A 22,164-nucleotide genomic window follows, 5' to 3' on the forward strand; every position below is an offset into this window, starting at 1 on the left:
AGGGCTGAAGAAAGGTACCAAAGAAGTAAATTATTTTAAGGTTATGTTGCGAAGCAACATTTTTGATACGTTTTTTGTCTCAATTTGATGTCCTTAGAAAAGTTGTGACAACAATATTTTTTTGCGAACTTTTTTTTAATATTATTATTATTATTATTATTATTATTATTATTTTGTAATAAGAAAAGCAAAAAGACGGTTGTCTTTATACTTTTCTTATTACAAAATAATAATATCGAAAAAAAGATCACAAAAAAGAGATGCACACAATTATACATATCCAGTCGTTGGTAATTATTGCCACACGATTCCGATCGTTATTATATTCTAGAAATTACTTTTTACTCGTGTGCGTATATATATCATAGCGAGACATCGGAAATGCCTTTAAGCATATATTCAAGTATCAAATTAAAAAAAAAAAAAAAAAAAAAAAAAAAATTTCTCGATAAATTAATATTTATACATAGAAATTGATAATTAACAATGATAGTGTCAATTGCAAGTTGGCATTCATTGATCATCTTGGAAATGATATAGTGATACGCGTAATGCAATACAGTAACAGTATAATAATAATATATATAATGGCCATGGGAAAAGCGTCGTGTCACTAACTTATAGTTCAACTGGCTTAATTATTTCTTGCCCCCGTTCAACAATTGCTGCTTTGTTCCATTATATTATAACTATATATATATATATATATATCCACAACTTGGAGTTAATTTTAATTTTTAAAAATAAAATTTTTTTTTTTAATTTTTTTTTTTTTTTTTACTTGTTAATTTTTAACCCCTTATATATATAATCAAAAAAGAATTTTAAAATATATACTTTTTATATGTGTAAATATTTATAGAAAATTATTTTATACAAGTATCATTGTATATTAATGTTTCTATAAATATTTACCCGTGTGGAAAAATATTGTGGCAGTCTAGAGTCCAATGATTTCCCGATTAGCAATCATCAAGTCCGTCTAATTCTAGACGGTCCATCAAGTCCCGAATCAGTGACTTAACAGATTGGCTTATTAGAAAAAATCTAAGTCAAATATGTCCGTCTAGTACGGTGTTATTAAGACCGTCTAGATTTGGTCTAGGATGTTATATGCGCATGCGTCGATGAATGCCCAGCTGTTAAGTAACATGGCGCCTAATGGCGTCGCGTCGTTTGGCGTCGTTAGATCAGTCAGTGTGTGATGCATTTTGTTTGTGAATTATAGTATTTGTTGTGGTTTCTGTTTTACGTGAATAATAATGTGCTATGTTGTTGTTGTTTTCTGTATAATTTAATTTTAAATGTGCACTGAAAAAAATAGATTTTGATGTGTATCTATGTGTTTTGATTAGTCGGCTGAAGCTAGCAGTCGTACTCAGCATCAATGTTTAGGCGTCATCTACCAATATGCCTCTCCTTCAAATTTTGTAATACTTAATGATTTAAAAAACCATCGAGTATTGTTATTTGAGAATCAATATCCACTAAATAGCAAATTTAGTAAGTTTTTATTTATTAATTTCATTAATTAGTGGTTGACGCCTAAAGATTGGTGCTGAGTACGACTGATAGTTTCATCCGGCTGTTTTGATTTGCAGTAAATTTTATTTTCCAAAAAGACTACTATCTCCAATGCCAAAGATTGGGAGGGACACAAAGCCTTACGCTTAAAGAAAGTTGAAGTGAAAAATACAGAAAGTTAAAATATTTTTTAATACTTTTTATATAAAAAAAAGTCATTAAAATTATTTCAAATATAATTAAGTTTTATTATTCTAAGAATAGTTGTCATAACATATAATGAGAAATTTTGAATAGACGTAGATTAGAATTTACTAGCACTGCTGATCAGACCAGAAACGCTGGTCTATTCTAGACGATAGCGTGGAAGTTTCGTTTCAATTCTGAACAGCCGCTCGACAAGACCGTCTGACCTGGGTCTAGAAAGACGTTAGACAGTCTATTAAGCGCTTGGTCAGCGCCCTAAAATTTTTCCACACGGGTATAAAAAAAAATATTTTATATATTATATATTTATGTAAATATTTTATTATTAAAAATTAACTTTTTTTATAAATTTTTTATATAAATAATTACATTTACATAAATATTTTTAAAAAATTACTATTTTATATAAATATTTACTGGGTACGTACATCAATTACGTATAAGACATTGAAAATTTTAACCCCCTCCCCCGAAATAAAGAAAATAAAAAAAGGTTATTAATCATATTTCTATTATGAGATTATAATATATTCGCGCAGGGAAATAAAAGAATAAGAAAAGAAATGAATTTTTGTGAACGATGGAACGACATTGCAGATTTCAAATTCCTGTATAACGACTGTTTTACGAGCGTCTCAGGAATTTTTTTTTTTTTTTTTTTTTTAATTTTATAGGTACGTTTGAATATATCTTGATAGTATAGTTGTAAAATTGTGTATATGTATATGCGTATATATGTATATATTCATTTATGCAAATATGGTACACTAATTCACGCTAGAATTATTTTAACCACTATCATTATGATGCATATAAAGATCGACCGCTCTCGTCAACCGGTTTTGATCCAACTTTATTTTCGACCTCTCGCGCATATTTTGGGAAACGTCCGACATGCCGACTCGACAGAAAGTTATGCGGAAGTTTCTCTATACACTATCATTTTCAAAACAAAACAACATAAATTCAAATTATAAAGTCGTTTTTTTCTTTTTTATTCTTTTTTCTTTTCCACACTCTAATCAGATAATTGTATACGAATATCACTTTTATATGATTACAACTAAATAATCACTTTATTATACAATTATCTAATTATGAATTATAAATTATTAATTATTCATTTAAAAAAAAAAATTTTTTTTTTTTTGCGAAAATGCGAAAATAAAAATAATGCTTTAAAAGTTTCAAACACATAACCTTAAAAATATTTTTTTGAGGTTATGTGATTGAATTTATAAATTTTTTATTTTTAATAGATAAGTCCTTATGGAAAAAAAAAAAAAAATTAATATTAAAAAAGTTACTATTAACAAAGTTTATATTAAAAAGTTAATATATTAAAAATACTATTAAAAAAACAACAGATACATTTTAAAATTATTGGCATAGGTAATGTCAAAATATTTCACTTTAGAATTGTCACGTAGAATTTATTTTCAAATCATATAGACTCGCACATTAACCTAAAAATAAGATTCACATCTTCACGATCAATTTATTTTTGGCCTACTTAGTCAGAAAACATTATGCATACAAACATACATGTCTTCTATTTTATAAAATATTATAATGGAGAAGACAAATAAAAAATTTTTCGAAATATTTTCTCTACTCGCTGTCACTTTCTCTATTGTAATTAATATTCAAAATAATTCATTCAGAAAAAAATACAAAGAATAATTTTCAGATAAAACTGTCTTTACTCAATAAATAACAAAATTTTCTTTTTTATATTTGATGTTCGTATTTTTTAATCAACATTTTATTGTTCAATGAATATTATTATAAATGTATCGATATTTTAATCATTTTCTAGAAAAAAGGCGATTTGTTAAAATTATTTTTTTAAATTAAGTCCGATTTTTTTTTTTTTTTTTTTTTTTTTTTTTTTTAATCCGATTTTTTTATTTAAATCAATTTTTGTCTAGAGCTTGGTTTTTTAATATAATAAACAATAAAACGATTTTTATCTAGAGCTTGGTTTTTTAATATAATAAATAATAATAATAAAAAATTTTTTTTTTTAAATAATAAAAGTGGAAAATTTAAGTCATGATTTAAATCAAATTGGTTTAAAACATAACAGCCCTGTTGAAAATAGTAAAAGTTACTTTATTCGTTCTTCCCCTGTACAATTTTTCTAATTAGTATTTTTTAAAATTCCTCAAATTGCATTTTTAATTCCCCCTTTTTGTTTCAATGTTCCTTTGAAAAAAAAAAAAAAAAAATTTGAAAATGTTTAAAAAATGACCATTTCCTGTCCCCATTGTTCACCATTAGAAGAGAGAGAGAGAAGGAGAGAGAAATTCCCACTGTTTTTCACCTGCTGAAGTGCGGAGTCACAAATGCGTTGGAGGATTTATGTAATTTGCATACACTATGTATGTATATATATATATATATATATGACTTGAATAACTTTCTACATAATATATTCAACGATGATGGAAGAACATGAAAAGGGATGCGGGGAAAGAGTGCGAGGTATAAGTGAGAGTTGAGTTAGCAGAGGGAAAATATAATATAATATGGTAGCTGCAGAGAAGGATGGTTGAGGAATTGAGGTTGTGAGGGTTCTAGTAAGCGACGCGACGCCCTCCATCATGAAGCTTTAATTAAAATTACGTACGTTTGCACATATAACACGAGTCTCTTTATTTAGTATTTTTTATGAGCTTTTCATTACGCGCGAATGTATTTCCGCACTGGGACCATCTTGAAAAATCTGCGGCCACTACTTACCATCTACTTTAACCCTTCAACTCTCCATTCGAGTATTTTACCATTTCTCATACACTTACTGATACTTTTATTATAAATCTATTTTCATTTATTAATTTCAAAAAAATTGTCCAATTTTTCTTTTTTTTTTAATTTTAAATACTGTTTTCAATTTCTAACTAAAAATAAATAATTAAAGAAAACATTGAAATAAATAAGCAGATTTAAAAAAAAAATTATTTTGTTGTATTTTTACAAATTACGCCTTAACGCCAAGAAACATTTTTCAAATGAATCATAAACTATTCTACTTGCATTTTACAACAAAAGAATGAAACTGAGTCATGATTGTTAAACAATTATTTTAATACCGTTACGAAAAGCAATTTGTTTGGTCCACTTATAAATAATAATAATTATTATTACCACCTTTTTTTTATTATTTATTTTATTAATAAATGTTCAGAAGTGCAATAATATTTATATTATTCATTTCTTGTTTCTGAATCACAATACTCAGAAGTCATGATACTAAAAAATTGTAGTAAAATTTTTATTTTTATTTCTTTTGTATTTAACGTCTATTTACTATTATATTAATATTATTATTTAAATTTTTATGACACTTATTACAAAAGAATTGTAAATAACGGTTTTGACGAAAAGCAAATATTTAATTACGTAAAATATTATTATTACCATTTTTTTTTTTTTTTTTTTTTTTTAGTCGAAAGTGAAAAATCTAGATACCTGGAATTATTATTAATATTATTTAATAATAATTTTGTTAACGTCTCATGATATTATTTCGCAAACAAAAACATTTCGCCGAACTAATTATAAAGTTAAAATACCAACAAAAATAATAATAAAGAAATGCACCAACAATGTGAGTAAATTAAAAACAAAAGAATAAATAAATAAGTGAAATGTATAATATAAAATAGCTTGAGACTGACACAAGAGGTAAACATATTTTTCACAATATGTGACATAATAAAATAAAAAAGGAGAGCTGCTCACTTTTCTTTTACTTTATATACAGAAGTGTCTTTTTCTGTAGCTCTGCTACACAGTTTTTTAATTAAAAGCAGCGTGTACACTAATTAATTACAGTGGCATGTGTATATATATGTATGTCTCCTGGGATTTAATTTAAAAAAAAGAAAAATCTGAATCAGTATTCAATTTAAAAAGGAATTGCACAACGGACACAAGAAAAAAAAAGAATGTAAAGAAAAGAAAAAAGGAACAAATATAATTTTCATCTGCTGGTGAAAATCAACAGAGCGAAATGCCGAAGAACGTCTGGCTGACTTTCTTTTCATTTAACAACACACAGTCGTATAGTATATATATATACGACCACTTTTGTAAAGAAAGAGAGAGAAAGATGATGTCCGAGAGAGGTACGTCGTAGTCGCGAGGATTTAGCTTGATAATTCCATAAAACCGCCAAGCTCATGACGAAGGTTATCTTGTCGTTACTGTATCACGTCAAGCGTTAAATCCCAAAGAAAATAAAATAAAAAAAAGGAACAAAAACTGAGGTGATAAAAAAATTTTTAGTCGCGAGAGAGAAAGACTTGTAATGACAAAATCACATAATTATTTTTTTACTTTGTACACTTCTCTAGTTCAGAATTTGATTTTTATTTCTAGATTTGCAATTTTCTAATTGAGATTCATTTTTATTATTATTTTATTCATTATTTATTACTATTTACTATAATATTATTATTATATAATAAATGATAATATTATTCTTTAAATTTGAATTTATTTATTAACAGCAGTTCTTGGTTTCGGTGCGCTTCAAAAACACTTTACACATTTTTTTTCCTCAACCCTTTGGTTAAAAAAATTGCAAAATTTAAAAAAATAGAAATTTTTAAAATTCAACATTTTTTCTTCTTTTTATGTCATTTAGCTTCATTATTTTGGGGCTCTTCAAAAATACTTTACTTATTCAATAGTCTCGACTCTTTGGTAAAAAATTCAAAATTGTTAAAAATTATCAATAATTCGAAAAACCGAATTTCTTAAAATTCATCATTTTTTCTTCGTTTTTATGTCAGTAGCTTCATTATTTTTGAGCTCTTCAAAAATACTTTACTTATTTAATAGTCTCGACTCTTTGGTAAAAAATTCAAAATTATTAGAAACTATCAGAATTTCAAAAAACAGAATTTCTTAAAATTCAACATTTTTTCTTCTTTTTTATGTCATTTAGCTTCATTATTTTTGTGCTCCTGGAAAATACTTTACTTATTTAAAAATCTCCACCCTTTGGTAAAAAATCTAAAATTTTCAAAAATATTCAAAAATTCGAAAAACCGAATTTCTTAAAATTCAACATTTTTTCTTCTTTTTTATGTCATTTAGCTTCATTATTTTTGTGCTCTTTAAAAATACTTTACTTATTTAATAGTCTCGACTCTTTGGTAAAAAATTCAAAATTGTTAAAAATTATCAAAAATTCGAAAAACCGAATTTCTTAAAATTCATTATTTTTTCTTCGTTTTTATGTTTTATTTTTGGGCTCTTCAAAAACACTTTACTTTTTTTTTGTCTCAACCATTTTGTTAAAAAAAAATACAACGAAAAATCGAAATTTTAAAAATTCATCATTCTTCTCTTTTATGGCATTTAGCTTCATTATTATTTGGCTCTTTAAAAAATTTTAGCTTGATAAATATTTTTTGGATTATTATATATAATATTTTGTAAATTTCTTAATATATTTAGAAAAAAACATGGACATTTACAATTATTAAAAAAAAATTTATTTTTCCTATTTTAATAATTGAATTCTCAAAGAATTTTTAGAAAATTGTTGATTTAGAGATGAAGTTTACTAAAAAATTATATATAGAAAATTACAATTACATAAAATATTATAAAATATGCTAAATTATATTTTTTTCTTGTAAAAGTATTATTTGAGTTGAATATTCTGAAACTTTTATTTATCCTCATTTTTGTATTGTTTATATAATTTTTTAAGTTATGTTATTTTTTTACTTAATTTACAGTTGATAAAAATAATAAACATCTACTTCAGATTTACTAAAAATTATACTAATATTACTATAATATCAGTAAAAATAGTAACAAAAAACTGTTAGAATAAAAATAGTACTAACAAAAAATTGTAGTAAAAGAAAAATAATAGTAACGAAAAAATACTATTAAAAGAAGTTCTAGTAATAAAAAATAATACTAAAAAATAGAAATACAATTAAAAAAAATATTAGTAATAATAAAAATACGAGTAGTATTAGTACAAATTTGTAATTAATTGAACGTCACTTTTATTATTATTATTATTATTTATTGAAGAGAATATAAAAAAAAAGTTGATTGAAATTTTCAAGGGCATTGAAAGAATAGTGTATATATAGACACGCATGGAAAAGATATGATTTTATATTGATGCCGCTTGATGATTAAAGGACGTATCTCTCAAAATTCTGATTGCCATTCTGTTACATGGTTGTAAACTCGCAGAGAGCCGAATAGTAACGACTTGGTATTGAATATGCAACATATCTACGATGCCCCTTCGTATGCATGACGTATCCATTATTGATATCCGGTATACTGGATAGCTGGTACCATTCAAACACACACACATGTATCAATGCCTGTGTGTATGTGCAATGCAATCCTTTTAGTGGACAAGGTAACCTTGTACCAAAATTATGCGCCACTCTAATCGTTATCTGCGGTTATAACAGCGACAAAGCCATTGTTTCCTGGTTAAAATTCATTTCCGTAATATATATCCTCGTATATATAATTTATCATTATATTATTTGCTACGTGTAGAATTTTAATTGTCAGTGAAAAAACAAATGGTATCACATTATTTTTTACTATTTTCTATATTAACACTGTCGATTAATATTAATTATTAGGTATTTCTATTTTTATAAAATAGCATTTCGCCGCAGTCGTCGTTGAGTTAAAAAAAATTCAAAAGACGAACATAACCTCAAAATTAAATATTAAATCGCAGGTTAAAAGGCGAAATGCTTTTTAAAAATTCTCTTCGTTTTTTTCCTAAAAAAAATCTACCAAATTTCTACCCTCTAGGTCAAAATGACTAATTTTTGAAGGGGACGATTATTATTATAGTTCATAATAATAGTAATTACGAAAATTGAAAGTGAAAATAACTGATTTTGTAATTTCTGTGGTTTTTACATTCTCATATTAAAAAAAAAGAGAAGGTCTCGCTTTGATTGATTTTCTAAAGGAAAAAAAATCTGTTTTTTTTTGTTGCAGGATTATTGAAGGGCTCCGTGTCGGCGGAACGACCACGAACATTGAGACGATTGCGGAACGTCTATGCGCCGTTGGCTTGCGGAATGGGAACTGGTGCCGACAGTGGTAGCGAGCGCCTCGACGACGGCGAGATCCCATTCCGGTTGACTGATCGCGATCGTGAGAGAGACGATAAGTCACTCAGTATTATGAGCCCTTTTGACGAGCAAGAAGAGTGGGCTAAAATTTCCGAAATTATGGCTTCGTTCGGCACTGGCCTCGTTCGTGAATCTGTATTCGTTAGCGAACTGGAAAAGGAGTTTCAAACAAGATTGGGTCAGTCCTATAGATTTAAGCATTCACCCTATAAATATATATCTAATGAATATCGAATTACCATCTTGTTTTACTTATCAAATACTATATTTACTTATAGCCCCTAAAAAAAGTCACTTAACTTTATTAACATCTTTTCCAATTTTTTTTACACTTTTTTTCTTTCTTTAATTTAAAAGGGAGCTTAAAAGTATCAAACTGCAACGAATTGATGCCAAAAATGTGGATCAAAATAATCCATTTTGGTGTTATTTTTTACTATGAATGGAATTTTACTTTAATAACTAATTAAGTAGCTTACTAGTATTCTAATTAACTTATTAACTTACTAACTTACTACCTAACATAATAACTAACTTACTAACATAACCTACCAACTTTCTAGCTAACTTAAAAACTTAATTATTAATTAACTTACTAACTAACTTATTAACTTAATAACTTATTAACTAATTAACTTACTAACTAACTTACTAATTTACTAACTACCTTACTAAGTAACTTACTTACTAATTAATTTACTAATCAACTAGCTAACTAACATGCAAACTTAATTACTAATTAACTTACTAATATACTTAACTTAGCTACTGATTAACTTACTAACTTATTAAATTACTAACTTAGTAAAGTAATAAGTAACTAAGTTAGTAAGTTAGTTTGGAACTAAGTTAACTAGTTAGTTAGTAACAAAATTAACTAGTTAGTTAATAACAAAATTAAGTAAGTTAGTAAGTAATTAGTCAATTAGTAACTAAGTTAAGTAAGTGATTAGTCAATTGGTAACTTAGCTATTAAGTTAATTAGTTAGTAAGTTAGTTAATAAGTTAATTAATAAGTTAGTAACTAAGTAAAGTTAGTAAGTTAATTAATAATTAGGTTTTTAAGTTAGTTAGAAAGTTAATCAGTTAAGTTAGTAAGTTAGTTAATAAGTTAAATTAGTTAGTAAGTTAGTTAATAAGTTAATTACTAACTAAGTTTGTAAGTTAGTTAGTAAGTTAATTAGTAAGGTAGTTAGTAACTAAGTGAAGTAAGTTAGTTAGTAAGTTAGTAAGTTAGTAAGTTAGTTAGTAAGTTAGTAAGTTAGTCAGAAAGTTAGTTAGTAAGATAGTAAGTTAGTTAGTAAGTTAGTTAGTTAGTAAGTTAATTAGTAACTAAGTTAGTTAGTATCTAAGTTAATTAGTTAGTTTGTTAGTTGTTAGTAATACTTGCTGGATAACTTAACCAAAATTCCATTCAGCCACAGAAAATTGTAGGGTATTGTTTTATTAACACCAAAATGGATTAAAATAATCCGCAAAGCTTTTATTCATCAAGAATTAAAATAATCCATCGAAAGTCAATTTTAGGACTTGAAATAGTACTTTCAATTTAATTAAAGAAGTAAACATTTTTCTCTTGTTTCAGGCTTGACTTCCGAGAGCACTAATAGTCCAGTTGTTTCGACTACCGTCGGTCAGTGGCTGTCCAATTTGGGTCTTGCTGATTATGAATCACTCTTTGTGAATTACGGATTCGATGATCTGGAATTTATTGTGAGTTTCTAAAGTGACGTTAAACTTTTAAATTTATAAGCGCAAAATATAAAAATGTGATCGTATGAAAAAAATTATTTTGAATTTTTAATTACTGACATTAAATTCATAATCTCTGATTTCAAAAATGGTTTTTAAGCCGATTAGAACGATTTTAAATTTATTTCGACCGCCATCTTGGATTCCCCATTTTGGATTTTTAAGATTTTTTATCAGATTTGTAACAAAAATCTGCAAAATATGACTTTTTTAATTTTCAATATTAGACTGGTTTCCAAAGTTGGTTAACACGACAGGTTTTTCAAAAAGTGAGGGTAAAAAGCCAGAAAGACAAAAAATAAAGGATTTTGAAAAAAGTTGGGGTAAAGACTAAAAAAATTTTTTTTCGTTATTTTTTATATTGAAGTTTTTTTTAATGTATGTTTGTTCTCTAAATATGTTTCTGGGTTCTAAAACTAGCGAATACGACAGGATTTTGAAAAAAGTGGGGGTAAAGACTCAACAAAAATTTTTTTTCGTTATTTTTGACATTGTAGTCCTTTTCGATATACTTTTGTTCTCTGAATACGTTTCCAGGTTCAAAAATTGGCTAAAATGGCCAGATTTTGAAAAATTTGGGGGTACAGATTCTAAAAATTTTATTTTGAGAGTTTTTGTATATTTTTTCTCTTTAACTTGACCCTGTTAGAGACTTCCATTAGGTATTCAAATAAAGTCTGGAAATTAAATATAATCTTATATACGCAAGACCAAAAAACGTAGGATTTTGAAAAAAGTGTGGGTAAAGACCCACAAAAGGTTTCTTTTCGTTATTTTTGACATTGTACTCCTTTTCAATACATTATTGTTCTCTGAATACGTTTCCGGGTTCAAAAATTGGCTAACACGAAAGGATTTTGAAAAAAGTGGGGGTAGACACCCAAAAAATTTTTTTTCCCCTTATTTTCGATATGGGAGTCCTTTTTAATGTATTTTTACCCTCTGAATACGAACCCAGGTTCCAAATTTGCTTATCACGTCAGGATTTCGAGAAAAGTGGGTGTACAGTACTAACTAATGTATTTTTGCAAGGTTTCCCACTACTTTTTCAATTTCTTCGTCCTCCATTTTGATTTTTTGAAATACTGTTTAATCCTTTTTCTTTGTTTCGCACTATTTTTGCAGAATGGAGTTTTGGACGAATCCGATTTACGTGACATGGGAATAACGAGTGATCAGGAACGGGCAGCGATATTAAATTCAGTGGGCCTGTTGCAGAATCGCGTTGAGAAACGTGTTACGCTTTACGGTCAATCGGTTGACGATTGGCTGAAGGGTATTCATCTTGAGAGTTATGCCGATACATTTAAGAAACATCTCTATACAGACATGGATCGTGTTCAACGGGTTTGGGAGGTGGAATTAGCCGCGGTATTAGAGATACAAAAACCCGCACACAGGAAAAGGATTCTCGCTTCGGTGAGCGGACCAAGTACAAGGATGCAAATGCGAAATGGAAACGGTGCCAATCTCGAGGACCTCAACAAGGATCTAAATACTTTGGTGAGAGAATTTATAAAAAGCTATAACAATATAATCTTCATCGCCGGTTGTAATTTAAACTAACGGTGATTTTTAAAGAGAAAAATAAACGTATAATTTAAAAAACAAATTTAAAACTTTATTCCAAGTTGTTTTTTGATTCTTATATAAGTGTAAAAATGGTTTTTTCCACTGGTATGAAAAATATGCTTTTTCTCACTAAGTGTTAAAATTGTTATTTTTGACACTGTTTTTAAAAACGTATTTTTCTTCCTACTTAGAAGTGTGTTTAACATTAAATAATGTTAAAACATAATTTTTCAAACTATTGTTCGCTGAATGTAAAAGTCATTTTTAAATTGTCGTATAATGAGAGCGTTTGTTTAAAAAAAAAAAAAAAAAAAAAATGGCTATTGTAAAACAATAATGCTATACAACAACAAAATGTGAAACAATTACCGGAGAGTAGAAATAAATTACCTAGGGAAATTGTTTTTGTCGCGTGTTGGAAGAGATGAAATCTGGATGGCAATTACTATCAGCATCGTAATTTCAGAGCAAATCAATTGTTTCGAAAAGTATAGCATTTGAAGGGGATTTGTAAGTAGTGGTGATGGTGGGAGGAGAGGGGGGGGGCGTAAAGTCGAAGGGTGATTCTGTTAGTTGTTGCCTGACAAGAGGTGTTTCACCGACAACAATACAGTTTCGAGGGCGGTAGAAGTGAAACTCACACGTCGTTCCTACCCCCTTATATTTCTCTCTCTCTCTCACTCTCCAGCTTTCTCTTGATGCCAGCCAATCGTTTCAAATGTTACCCATTTGATCGCGCACTCAGTACGTTATAATGTAAATATCTCGGCTAATTGGAGTTCCCGTCATTGTCCAAATGCAACACTTCACGGGGCTTTTCACTCTTTTCACAAACGCCATTCGTGCGGTAAATGATAATTTCTTCTTTTTTTTATTTTGTCACTCGTATCACTTTCCAGGCAAGCACATTTACGAGACGTGTAATTGGGACGTTCAACTGGCTTAATTACTGCTTATTATTAGCACAAAATCGTTCCCTTATAAATATGACAGAGACATACAGAGAGTGCGAGAAAATAATAACGCATTGATAATTCAATATTCATTTCATCTTTGCAATTATAAATTTAGTTACTTTTGTTAAAAAAATGTTTCATTACCCACAAGATCGGTTTTATTAATTGTAACTGTAATTAAAATAAAAAATTAAGTATATAACCGCCATATTGAATCCGCCATTTTGAATTTTTGATAATCAACGCCAGATTCAGAATAAGTAACCCTAAAAACTTTTTAATAGAAAGTTTGATGATTTTTCTTACAAGTATTGAAAACATTGTTTTTCTCACCACTGTTAAAAATAAGAATAATACTGATAGAAAATTTGTTGAATTAATATTGTCATTTTCTTTTTGTTACAGAAAACGAATATTCAGCAATTGAAGGAGGAAATTAGGGAAAAATTACCGGAGACTCCGCAGAATGAGGGAAATGTGACTATTAGTGGCGGAACGTCAACAACAACAGCAGCAACGGTGACGACGGGAACAGGAACATTGAGGCATAGGAAAAATAGACCAGCACCTCAACCACCACAAAGGCCAAGTTCGCATAACGGCGCTGTCTCAGCGCCCGAGCAACTTGAGATTCGAGCGCCATCTGAACTTTTATTCGGCGTTCCGTCAACACTCAAAACACAATGGAGGCATCATCCAAGGGATTTAGTCACTGGCTGTGTTACATACATCGCCAACGTGAGAATCTTTTTTAATTATAAATAATTATTTATGTAATTATTTATATTATTATTTATTTAATTATTAATTATAAACAATTATAATAAATAAATATTAAGAAATAATTTTCCATTCAAAGGACTTTTGTTTTCAATTATAAGGTGAACTATTTAAATTATAAATTAGCCCCTTAAGTATGCCGATGGCAAAGATTTTAACCATCGATTCTTTACCATGACACTGAAGGGAATAATAATAATAATTTAATTAGTTATTAATTAATAAGTTAATTATTATTATTATTATTTTACTGTCAATATAAGAATATAAAATTAGTAATACAATTTTAAATTTTATTTTTACGAATAGATTGTGTCACTTTTTAACTGTTAGTACACCGACGCCATCGCTAGGAGGCGCATGTCAATAGTACTAACTTTTAAAGTGAGAGGCAGTACTCGTTATTCTACTTTAATTTAATCAAAATAGAAATTATTAAAATCATTACTTCATTATAAATATTTTGCAACAAATAAATTAAACGTTAATAAACAATATTAGTAATTCTTTACAATAATAATAAAAATAATAATAATAATTAACTTTCAATTTTTATGAACACATTCAATTTTTACTTTTAACTAAATGCCAGTTACTTGTAACTAATTAAAAAATTTTAAAAATTTGTTTTTAATGTTAGAAACAATTTTCTGATTGATTGTTAACAGTATTTGGGCTCGACTATGGTTAAGGAATTGAGGGGGACGGAATCGACAAAGAAATCGATACAAAAATTAAAAAAGACCTGTCGCGATCCTCGTGTAACTCCGGACATCACTTTGGCAATTACATATCGTGGTGTTCGATTTCTCAACACCTTAACGAATGTAAGCAAAACAAAAAGTGGATACTTTATTCAAGAAAATTTGAAACATTCTTTATAGTAAATTAAAAATTTTTCCCAAGAAACAAATTTTGGTAAAAATTTTAAAAAATTTAAAAAATTAAAATAAAAATAATTAAAAGACCAGTGCAAAATTAAAATAGAAATTATAAAAATATTTTACATTTGATATTAGTAATTAATATTTTTACTTATGATACAAAACTTTTTATAAAAAACATCAAATTTTATTTTTAATTCACTACAAATTCGACAATTCATGATAAATTTAACATTTTACTAACACCAGATTTAAAAAAAAATAATCAAATTGTATTTTCGCATTAAATAGTAAGTAAATAATTATTTATCAAATGGAATAAAAAGAATTTTTTTCTCTCTCTTTTCAAATAGGAACCAATTTGTGAACACGAAATTCGCAATATTCACTGCGCATGCCAGGACGCGGATGATCTCACGCATTTTGCATACATTACCAAAGACCACGCGAGCCGTACCCATTTTTGTCACGTATTCTGTGTGCCAACAATGGTAAGTATTATAAAAACTAAAAATTAAATTAAAAAAAAATAATTACAACCAATTTAGTGGCGTCATTTAAACAACAAATTAATTTCAAATAAATATAAAATATATAAAAAATAATCCCATTATTAAAAAAATACTTATTTTCTACTCTATGTCGGTTAAAATTAAAGAAAAAAAATCATTCTCAAAATTAGTTAATTTATTTCCATTAATTTTATTCCTTGATCTAATTTCGAAATAATCTAACAGTGAAACCCGGAGTCGATAATGTAATTTCCTAAATTACCGACGGTTGGCAAATTTGGAACCTCTATTATCGACTGATAATTAGACAGATATCATTTTTATCGATTAAATGGTAAAATAGAAATGGACAATATTGATATATTTGTTATCGTTATTCATAACATTTTGATAACGTAAAAAAAATCGTTTATTTAACGTTTGCTTAACTCCATTGCAAAAAAAAGTGGAAAATTAGATCTGATTTCAACTATTAAAATAGAATTTAATGACGATTTAATATCCAAAAGAGGCTCTAAATTAATACTTATCATTTTGTAGTGTAGACAATTAAAACAACAAATAATTAAAGTACGTTTTTTTTATTCAAAAGGCCCCAGAAACGATTTTAATATTGTTTAACCATAAACAATATTCAGAATAATAAAGTTACCTAATTTACCGACTGTTGGTAAAGAAGACACCTTTATTTCCGATCCGTGATAAAATTTGAAAACCTTAAAAATATACTTATTTAATACTTAAAGATCTAAGGGAAGTTAATTTATTATATTATAGAAAATTATTATTTTACATTTATTGTATTGTTTATTATTTTATTATATTCTAAAGGAAGGATCTGTATTACCAACTGGTGGTAAAACAAGACCAGACATTACCGACCGTCGGTAAAGAAGGATTTTACATTACCGCTCATTGAGAAAAAGAGGTTTCTACATTGTCTACGCATGATAAAGTAAAATCCTATCCTATCTACAAAGATAAAGTAGAACTCTAAATTGCCAACTGCGATAAATCCACCACTAATTAATCTTAATAAAGAAAGTTATGTAATTTTTGTTTCAGGATCAAGCGACTGAAGTGATTTTAACACTTGGCCAAGCATTTGAAGTGGCCTATCAAATAGCCCTACGCGAAAAATTGGGCAATCATGCACCCCGTTCACAATCGGCCAATCAACTAATGAATATCACTATCACCAATAATTCAACAAATAATACAACAAATTTATCAACTCATAACGCGATTAATAATGAGTTGGAGACAAATTCAAATCATAACGTGATTAATTACAATAATTCGACAAATAATAGTAGTTCGACGATTAATAATAGTCTTAAACCAAAGCCACGATCAAAATCGATAACAAATCCAATTTTGGTCACATCATTAATACCCGTATCATCGTCAAATTTAAATTCAACAACAACAACAACAACAGGAACAGCAATAACAACAACAATAAATAGTAATAATCATCGCGAGCGTAGTCCAAATTCAAATTCTACCTCGAGTACAACATCGTCTTCAAAAACGAATTCAAATGCAACGAAACTTCTCGCGTCCCACGGTCGTTCGCATTCAGTCAACGATATTAAAATAAATGGCAATCAATTGAAATTAGCGCCAATGCCTGTTGATGATATTGGAATTGGCGTTAAGGACATGAAACCCGGCTCTAGAGCACCAATTGCCCTGTCCGAGGAACTATGACTTGCTTGTGATTTTTAAATATTCAACAGTCGATTAAGAAGCAAATTTTAGGAAAAAAAACAGTTTTTCTTTCTATTAAAAATATAATTTATAATAGTAGAGAAAATTTTTTTAAAATTATGTAACGGTTTTCTCATCTGGTAATGTTTTTAAAATCTATTCATTGATATTTTAAAGATTTATCAATTTTTTTTTTTTAAAATGAATTTTTGAATCAAATTTTTAAATTCATTCATTATTATCATTATCAAAAAATTTAAATTGATTTACAAAATTTTAAGAAGTTTTAAATTAAAGTTTAAAATCTCTTATATTAAATTTTTTAATATTTTACATTAAATTCTGAACTATTTTATATTAAGATTAAAGAATATTTTTAATTAAATATTTAATTACTTTTAAAATTACTTTTAATATCTTTAATTATTATCGATAAATAGATTGATAAAAATTGATTTTCTTATTGATATTTATATGAAAATCGATTTACATGATTATCGATAAATCCATTACAAAATAGATGATGAAAACTAAAAATCTATTTTAATTTTTTCCAGCGAGACTGGAAATTTTTTTAACCACATTCTCTTTTGTGGTTTTATCCGATAAATATCGGAGTGATAATTTAGCGTCGTTTATAAATGTTCAGTGATTATTTTGAGATATTCGAGTCCCGAGATATTTTGTTTTTTAGCAAATAAATTTTTTTTCTTTTCAATTTTTAATTAATTTAGTAAGTTTTGCAGTTATAGTAAATCGAAAGTATTATAAGATATTTAATTTTGGCTGTTTTCAAAGTTCGATGGTACAAAGGTAAGTACCAATCTCTATAAAAAAAAATTAATTTTTCCAATGAATAAAATTCTTTTCAAATTTCATTGAAATTAATTAAAAAATATTTTATTTTATTTCTTTTATTTATTTTTTTTACTTGTTTTTTTTGTAAATATAAAAAAATATGAAAAATTTACTTTAAAAAGATTTAATTCACTTATATAATTCAATAAAGATTTTTTTTAAAATTTAAAAAAAACTTTTTAGAAAAAAAGTTTGAAGATTGTAAAAATTATAAAGTGACAAAATTTACTATAAATTAAACGAAAAAAAGTATTTTAATTCATTGGAAAAATTACCGACAACAATGGCAAGTCTCTCCTCAAATTTTTTCCAACGACTTTCTATGAGAATTGTAAATCTGATTATTTAACGGATAATTATATAATTATATTAAGGACGTAATTTTAGTGTTCGATAAAGAAAAACAATTTTCCGACATTTATTAACGAATTTTTAATGTGATTTTTGATGAGAAAAGAAAAAAACAGTGTGAAATATTTCTTATGGTTCCACAGGCCAAAGAATTAATGAAAAAAAATCATTCATGCTCAATATAAACAATCATTATGTACCAAAAAAAAAAATATTAATCAGAATTTCAATACCACTTGAGCTTCCTCGATCGGTTTTTAAATCGATCGTTTTTTGAATTCTCAATTTTTCTTTCCACATTTTTTTAATTGTAAAGACTGAAAAATATTTTACAATCACGTTTCCGTCTTGAATTTTTGTTATGTAAAAAAAATGTTTTTTTAAGTAAAAAGGGGTTTTTTTATCTTAAAAAAACCGTTTTTTATATCAAAAACCCCTTTTTTCTTTTCGTCCTAAAAAAAATTTCTTGCAAAACTATAACAGATACACCAATAACTTTTTGAGCTTTTGATAAAAAAATAATTTATTAAAAAAATATTACGCGCTTGATACAATTTTTTACGTAGATTAAGAAAAAGTGCAAAATTCTCTTTTTTGATAAAATTTTTTTTAAAGGCGGAAACGAGATTTTTTTTTTAACAAACTACTTTGTAATTATTATCTACTCAACAGGGAAAGTGACTTTAGTCCTTTTCTTCATTTAGAATTTATTATAATTGAAAGCCAAAATAACAATGAAAAAAAAATCATCGCATTTTAAAATTCGAATTGTTTGAATTTTCACGTTTTTTAATATTATGTTATTTTCGAAGAGAAAAAAAATCGTTTTTTTTTGTTGATTATTCTTATTTTAATAAATATTATTTAATAAATTCCTTGTTTGTTAAGTTTTTTATAATGATTTTTATGCATTTTAGAATAATTCATAAACCTCCGTTTACCAAACAAATTTTTGAATTTTAACCTCTATTTACTACCTTAGAAAATTTATAATTTTTTTAATTGCAAAAAAATTGTAAGTTTTAAAAAAAATTTTTTATTTTTTCAAACATTTTAATTAGAAAAAATTTTTGATTATAATTAACAATCATTAGCATCATGAGACGAGACTTAGAAACTAAAATAAAAAAAATATAGTGATAATAATAAAAATATTGAAGTCGAAAAAATTAATATAAGATTTACTAAATAATTAAAAGTAAAGTATGAAATTCGTGTTAGTGAAAAATTAAAAAATTAACCTAAAATATTAAACTAAAAAATAATTTTTGCAGAGGAAAATAAATTTGGTTTTTTTAATTTCGTTCGAACCATAAATAAGGTTTTTAATAAAAATTTTATTAATTTTATTTATTTTTTCAGTTTTAAATTTATTTTTCACTTAATAATTAACACGCGAATAGCAGTTGAAAATAATTTTTAAATTTCATTTTTAAAAAAACCTTTTCTTTTTTTCTTTAAATATCAAGAGAAAAATAATTGAGCCAAAGAATGTAAATAATTTGCTAGTATTTTTCGTGAAAATAAAAAAGAAACTAAAAAATATATATATATATATATTCAAATAGAAACACACATTTGTTAAAATTTTTCCATCGACAATTTTCGATGACAAAAAAAACTGCCAAATTGTAAACACCAATCTTATGAGGCCACAAACGCACACACTTTGTACTGTTGAATATGCCTAGTCGCAAAAAAAAATTTTTTTGCGAATAATGGACTTTAGCGATCATTATTAATTTAAGACACGTAGGAGAAAGTTACATAATACGTAAATAAATCGAAAGTGTTTATTGAATGAAGAAGAAAAAAAGGTTACAGATTTCTGTTACCGACAGTTACCGACACTTGTCGATAATTGATATAAGGTCCCAAAAATCTAACACTCGGATCGAAAATCCAACTGAAAAATAGTCATCTCGTATTCCTTAGATAATAAAATTTTTTAGGTGGTAGATGAACTATGAATTTTACTGATAAAATACTTTAAAATGTTTGATGAGAGGAAAGAGGGAGAAAACTTAGCGATAATTGAGACTTTACAATCCAAAGCTACTATGGAGAATCCCAAAATAATTTTAGATAGTATTTTTATTTAGTTGTTAATTTTTATTTAATTGTTGTAATATTGTGATTAGTTTGAAATTTATTTTATTTTTTAACTTAGTTTCTATTTATTTTATTTATTTTAGTTTCGGCGAACGAGTAATGGGAGACGAAGCGCAGTGATTCGTTGCCGCACGCGAGTAGTGGAGGGTGACGCGCAGCGATTCGACGCCACTCGCGCGTAGTGGGGGCGACGCGCAGCGATTCGTTCTCGCTCGCGCGAAGTGGGGAGCGAAGCGCAACGATTCGCCCTCGACTCTAACGACGTACGATTTTATTTTTTCATTATTTAATTTAACTAAATTATTCTATTTACAATTCTATTTACAATTCTATTTACAATTCTATTTGCAATTCTATTTTTCAATTCTATTAACAATACCGATTTCTTAGTAAATACCCCAATTTTTAATTAATTACGATCAATTTTTTAAACAATAATTCTCTTCAAGAAAATAACCATCTTCAATCTTACTATGTAAAAACTGTGATAGATAAATAATAATTTCAATTTACTTGAATCTTAAGAAATTAACACCTTCTTTTCTCTTACTCTTTTTAAAATATGTGGGATAAAATGAGAAAATTAGTACTCGCACAAAAAAGTCATCAAATTGGACCAAAAATGCAACCTGCAAATACGAATCAGGTTCGTGGATACCAATGTCATGCTTAGGTGGCTAGATAATTGTAATATTATAAACAGAAAAAACAAGAAATTAAAAAAAAATTTAGTGTATCAGAAGGAGTGGATTTTTTGGTTTTTCTTTTTCTTTATTTAAATAAAATGAATCACCATCAGGAGTCAGTTCATTAAATAAAATATATAAAGGTAAAAAAAATTATTTCCACATTTGTGATATTAAATTATTTTCAATATGAATAAGATTATTTTCGATGCTATTAGATTTTAAGAAGATGACTTTTAATTAATTTTAAGAAATATAATTAGTCTCTTACTAGACACATATACATATATAAATATATTTTAAATTCGCTTCAATTCTTTGAGCTGCTATACTAATAATATTCGACATATAATTGAAATTGAAAAAAAAATATTTTACAGATAGAAAAATTAATATAAATAATTGTAAATTAAAGAAAATGTAAATTGTATCTTTTATCGAATCAAATCAAATCCGAATTTATGTAATCAAACATTTCCCTTGAAACTTAGAAATTAAAAAATATAAACAAATTAATTAATTTATAATTTTTCTGTAAATTACGAAATAATTGATATAAATACAAAATGTGTATTTCAGTTTTGAATTAATTAACATCATTTTATCAAATTAATTCCAGGAACAGTTTTTGATTTTGGAAAATATTTATTAAATATAATTAATTTATTCATTTACTTTTAGATAATTATAATTACGAAATAATAATTTAATACTTATTAATAATAAACTTTCTAAATTTTTATTAGCAAAAATTTAACAACTTTGTAGCTATTATATATAAATTATTAAAAATTCAATAATTAATTATTCCAAATAATATCCGAATAATAATTTAGTAATTAATAACTAAAAACGATAAATAATTAATAGTTATAAATTAATAAATAATAAATAAAATGAATTATTAAATACGAAAATTTAGTTTGAAATATTGAATTAAATTACTATTATCAATCTTTTTTTTTCTTTTTTTTTTCTCGAATAAGATTTTTGTTGATTGAAAAAACATTAAAACAATTGAAATGATTTATTTTGTCAATTTCATGATTGAGAATTTCGTTAATTAACGAGATGGTAATTACATATTCCCAAATATCGCTTTGAAG

At 26.5% G+C, this 22,164-nt stretch overlaps 1 protein-coding gene across 2 annotated transcripts in view; it reads left to right on the forward strand.

Moving 5' to 3' along the window:
* LOC122509573 (ankyrin repeat and sterile alpha motif domain-containing protein 1B-like) overlaps positions 1 to 17,180 on the forward strand; it is a gene marked incomplete at its 5' end in the record, with an annotated part of 63,010 nt that extends 45,830 nt beyond the window's left edge. For both annotated transcript variants that reach the window (XM_043623740.1, XM_043623741.1), the window contains 7 exon segments: positions 8,746 to 9,060; positions 10,468 to 10,595; positions 11,760 to 12,137; positions 13,568 to 13,900; positions 14,611 to 14,769; positions 15,180 to 15,317; positions 16,404 to 17,180. In XM_043623740.1, coding sequence (XP_043479675.1) covers positions 8,746 to 9,060; positions 10,468 to 10,595; positions 11,760 to 12,137; positions 13,568 to 13,900; positions 14,611 to 14,769; positions 15,180 to 15,317; positions 16,404 to 17,051 — 2,099 coding nt within the window.
* Positions 17,181 to 22,164: the final 4,984 nt, after the last annotated feature.

This window comes from Leptopilina heterotoma, unplaced genomic scaffold, assembly GCF_015476425.1.
Source record: "Leptopilina heterotoma isolate Lh14 unplaced genomic scaffold, ASM1547642v1 Lhet_61, whole genome shotgun sequence".
In the NCBI taxonomy this organism is placed as follows: domain Eukaryota; kingdom Metazoa; phylum Arthropoda; class Insecta; order Hymenoptera; family Figitidae; genus Leptopilina; species Leptopilina heterotoma.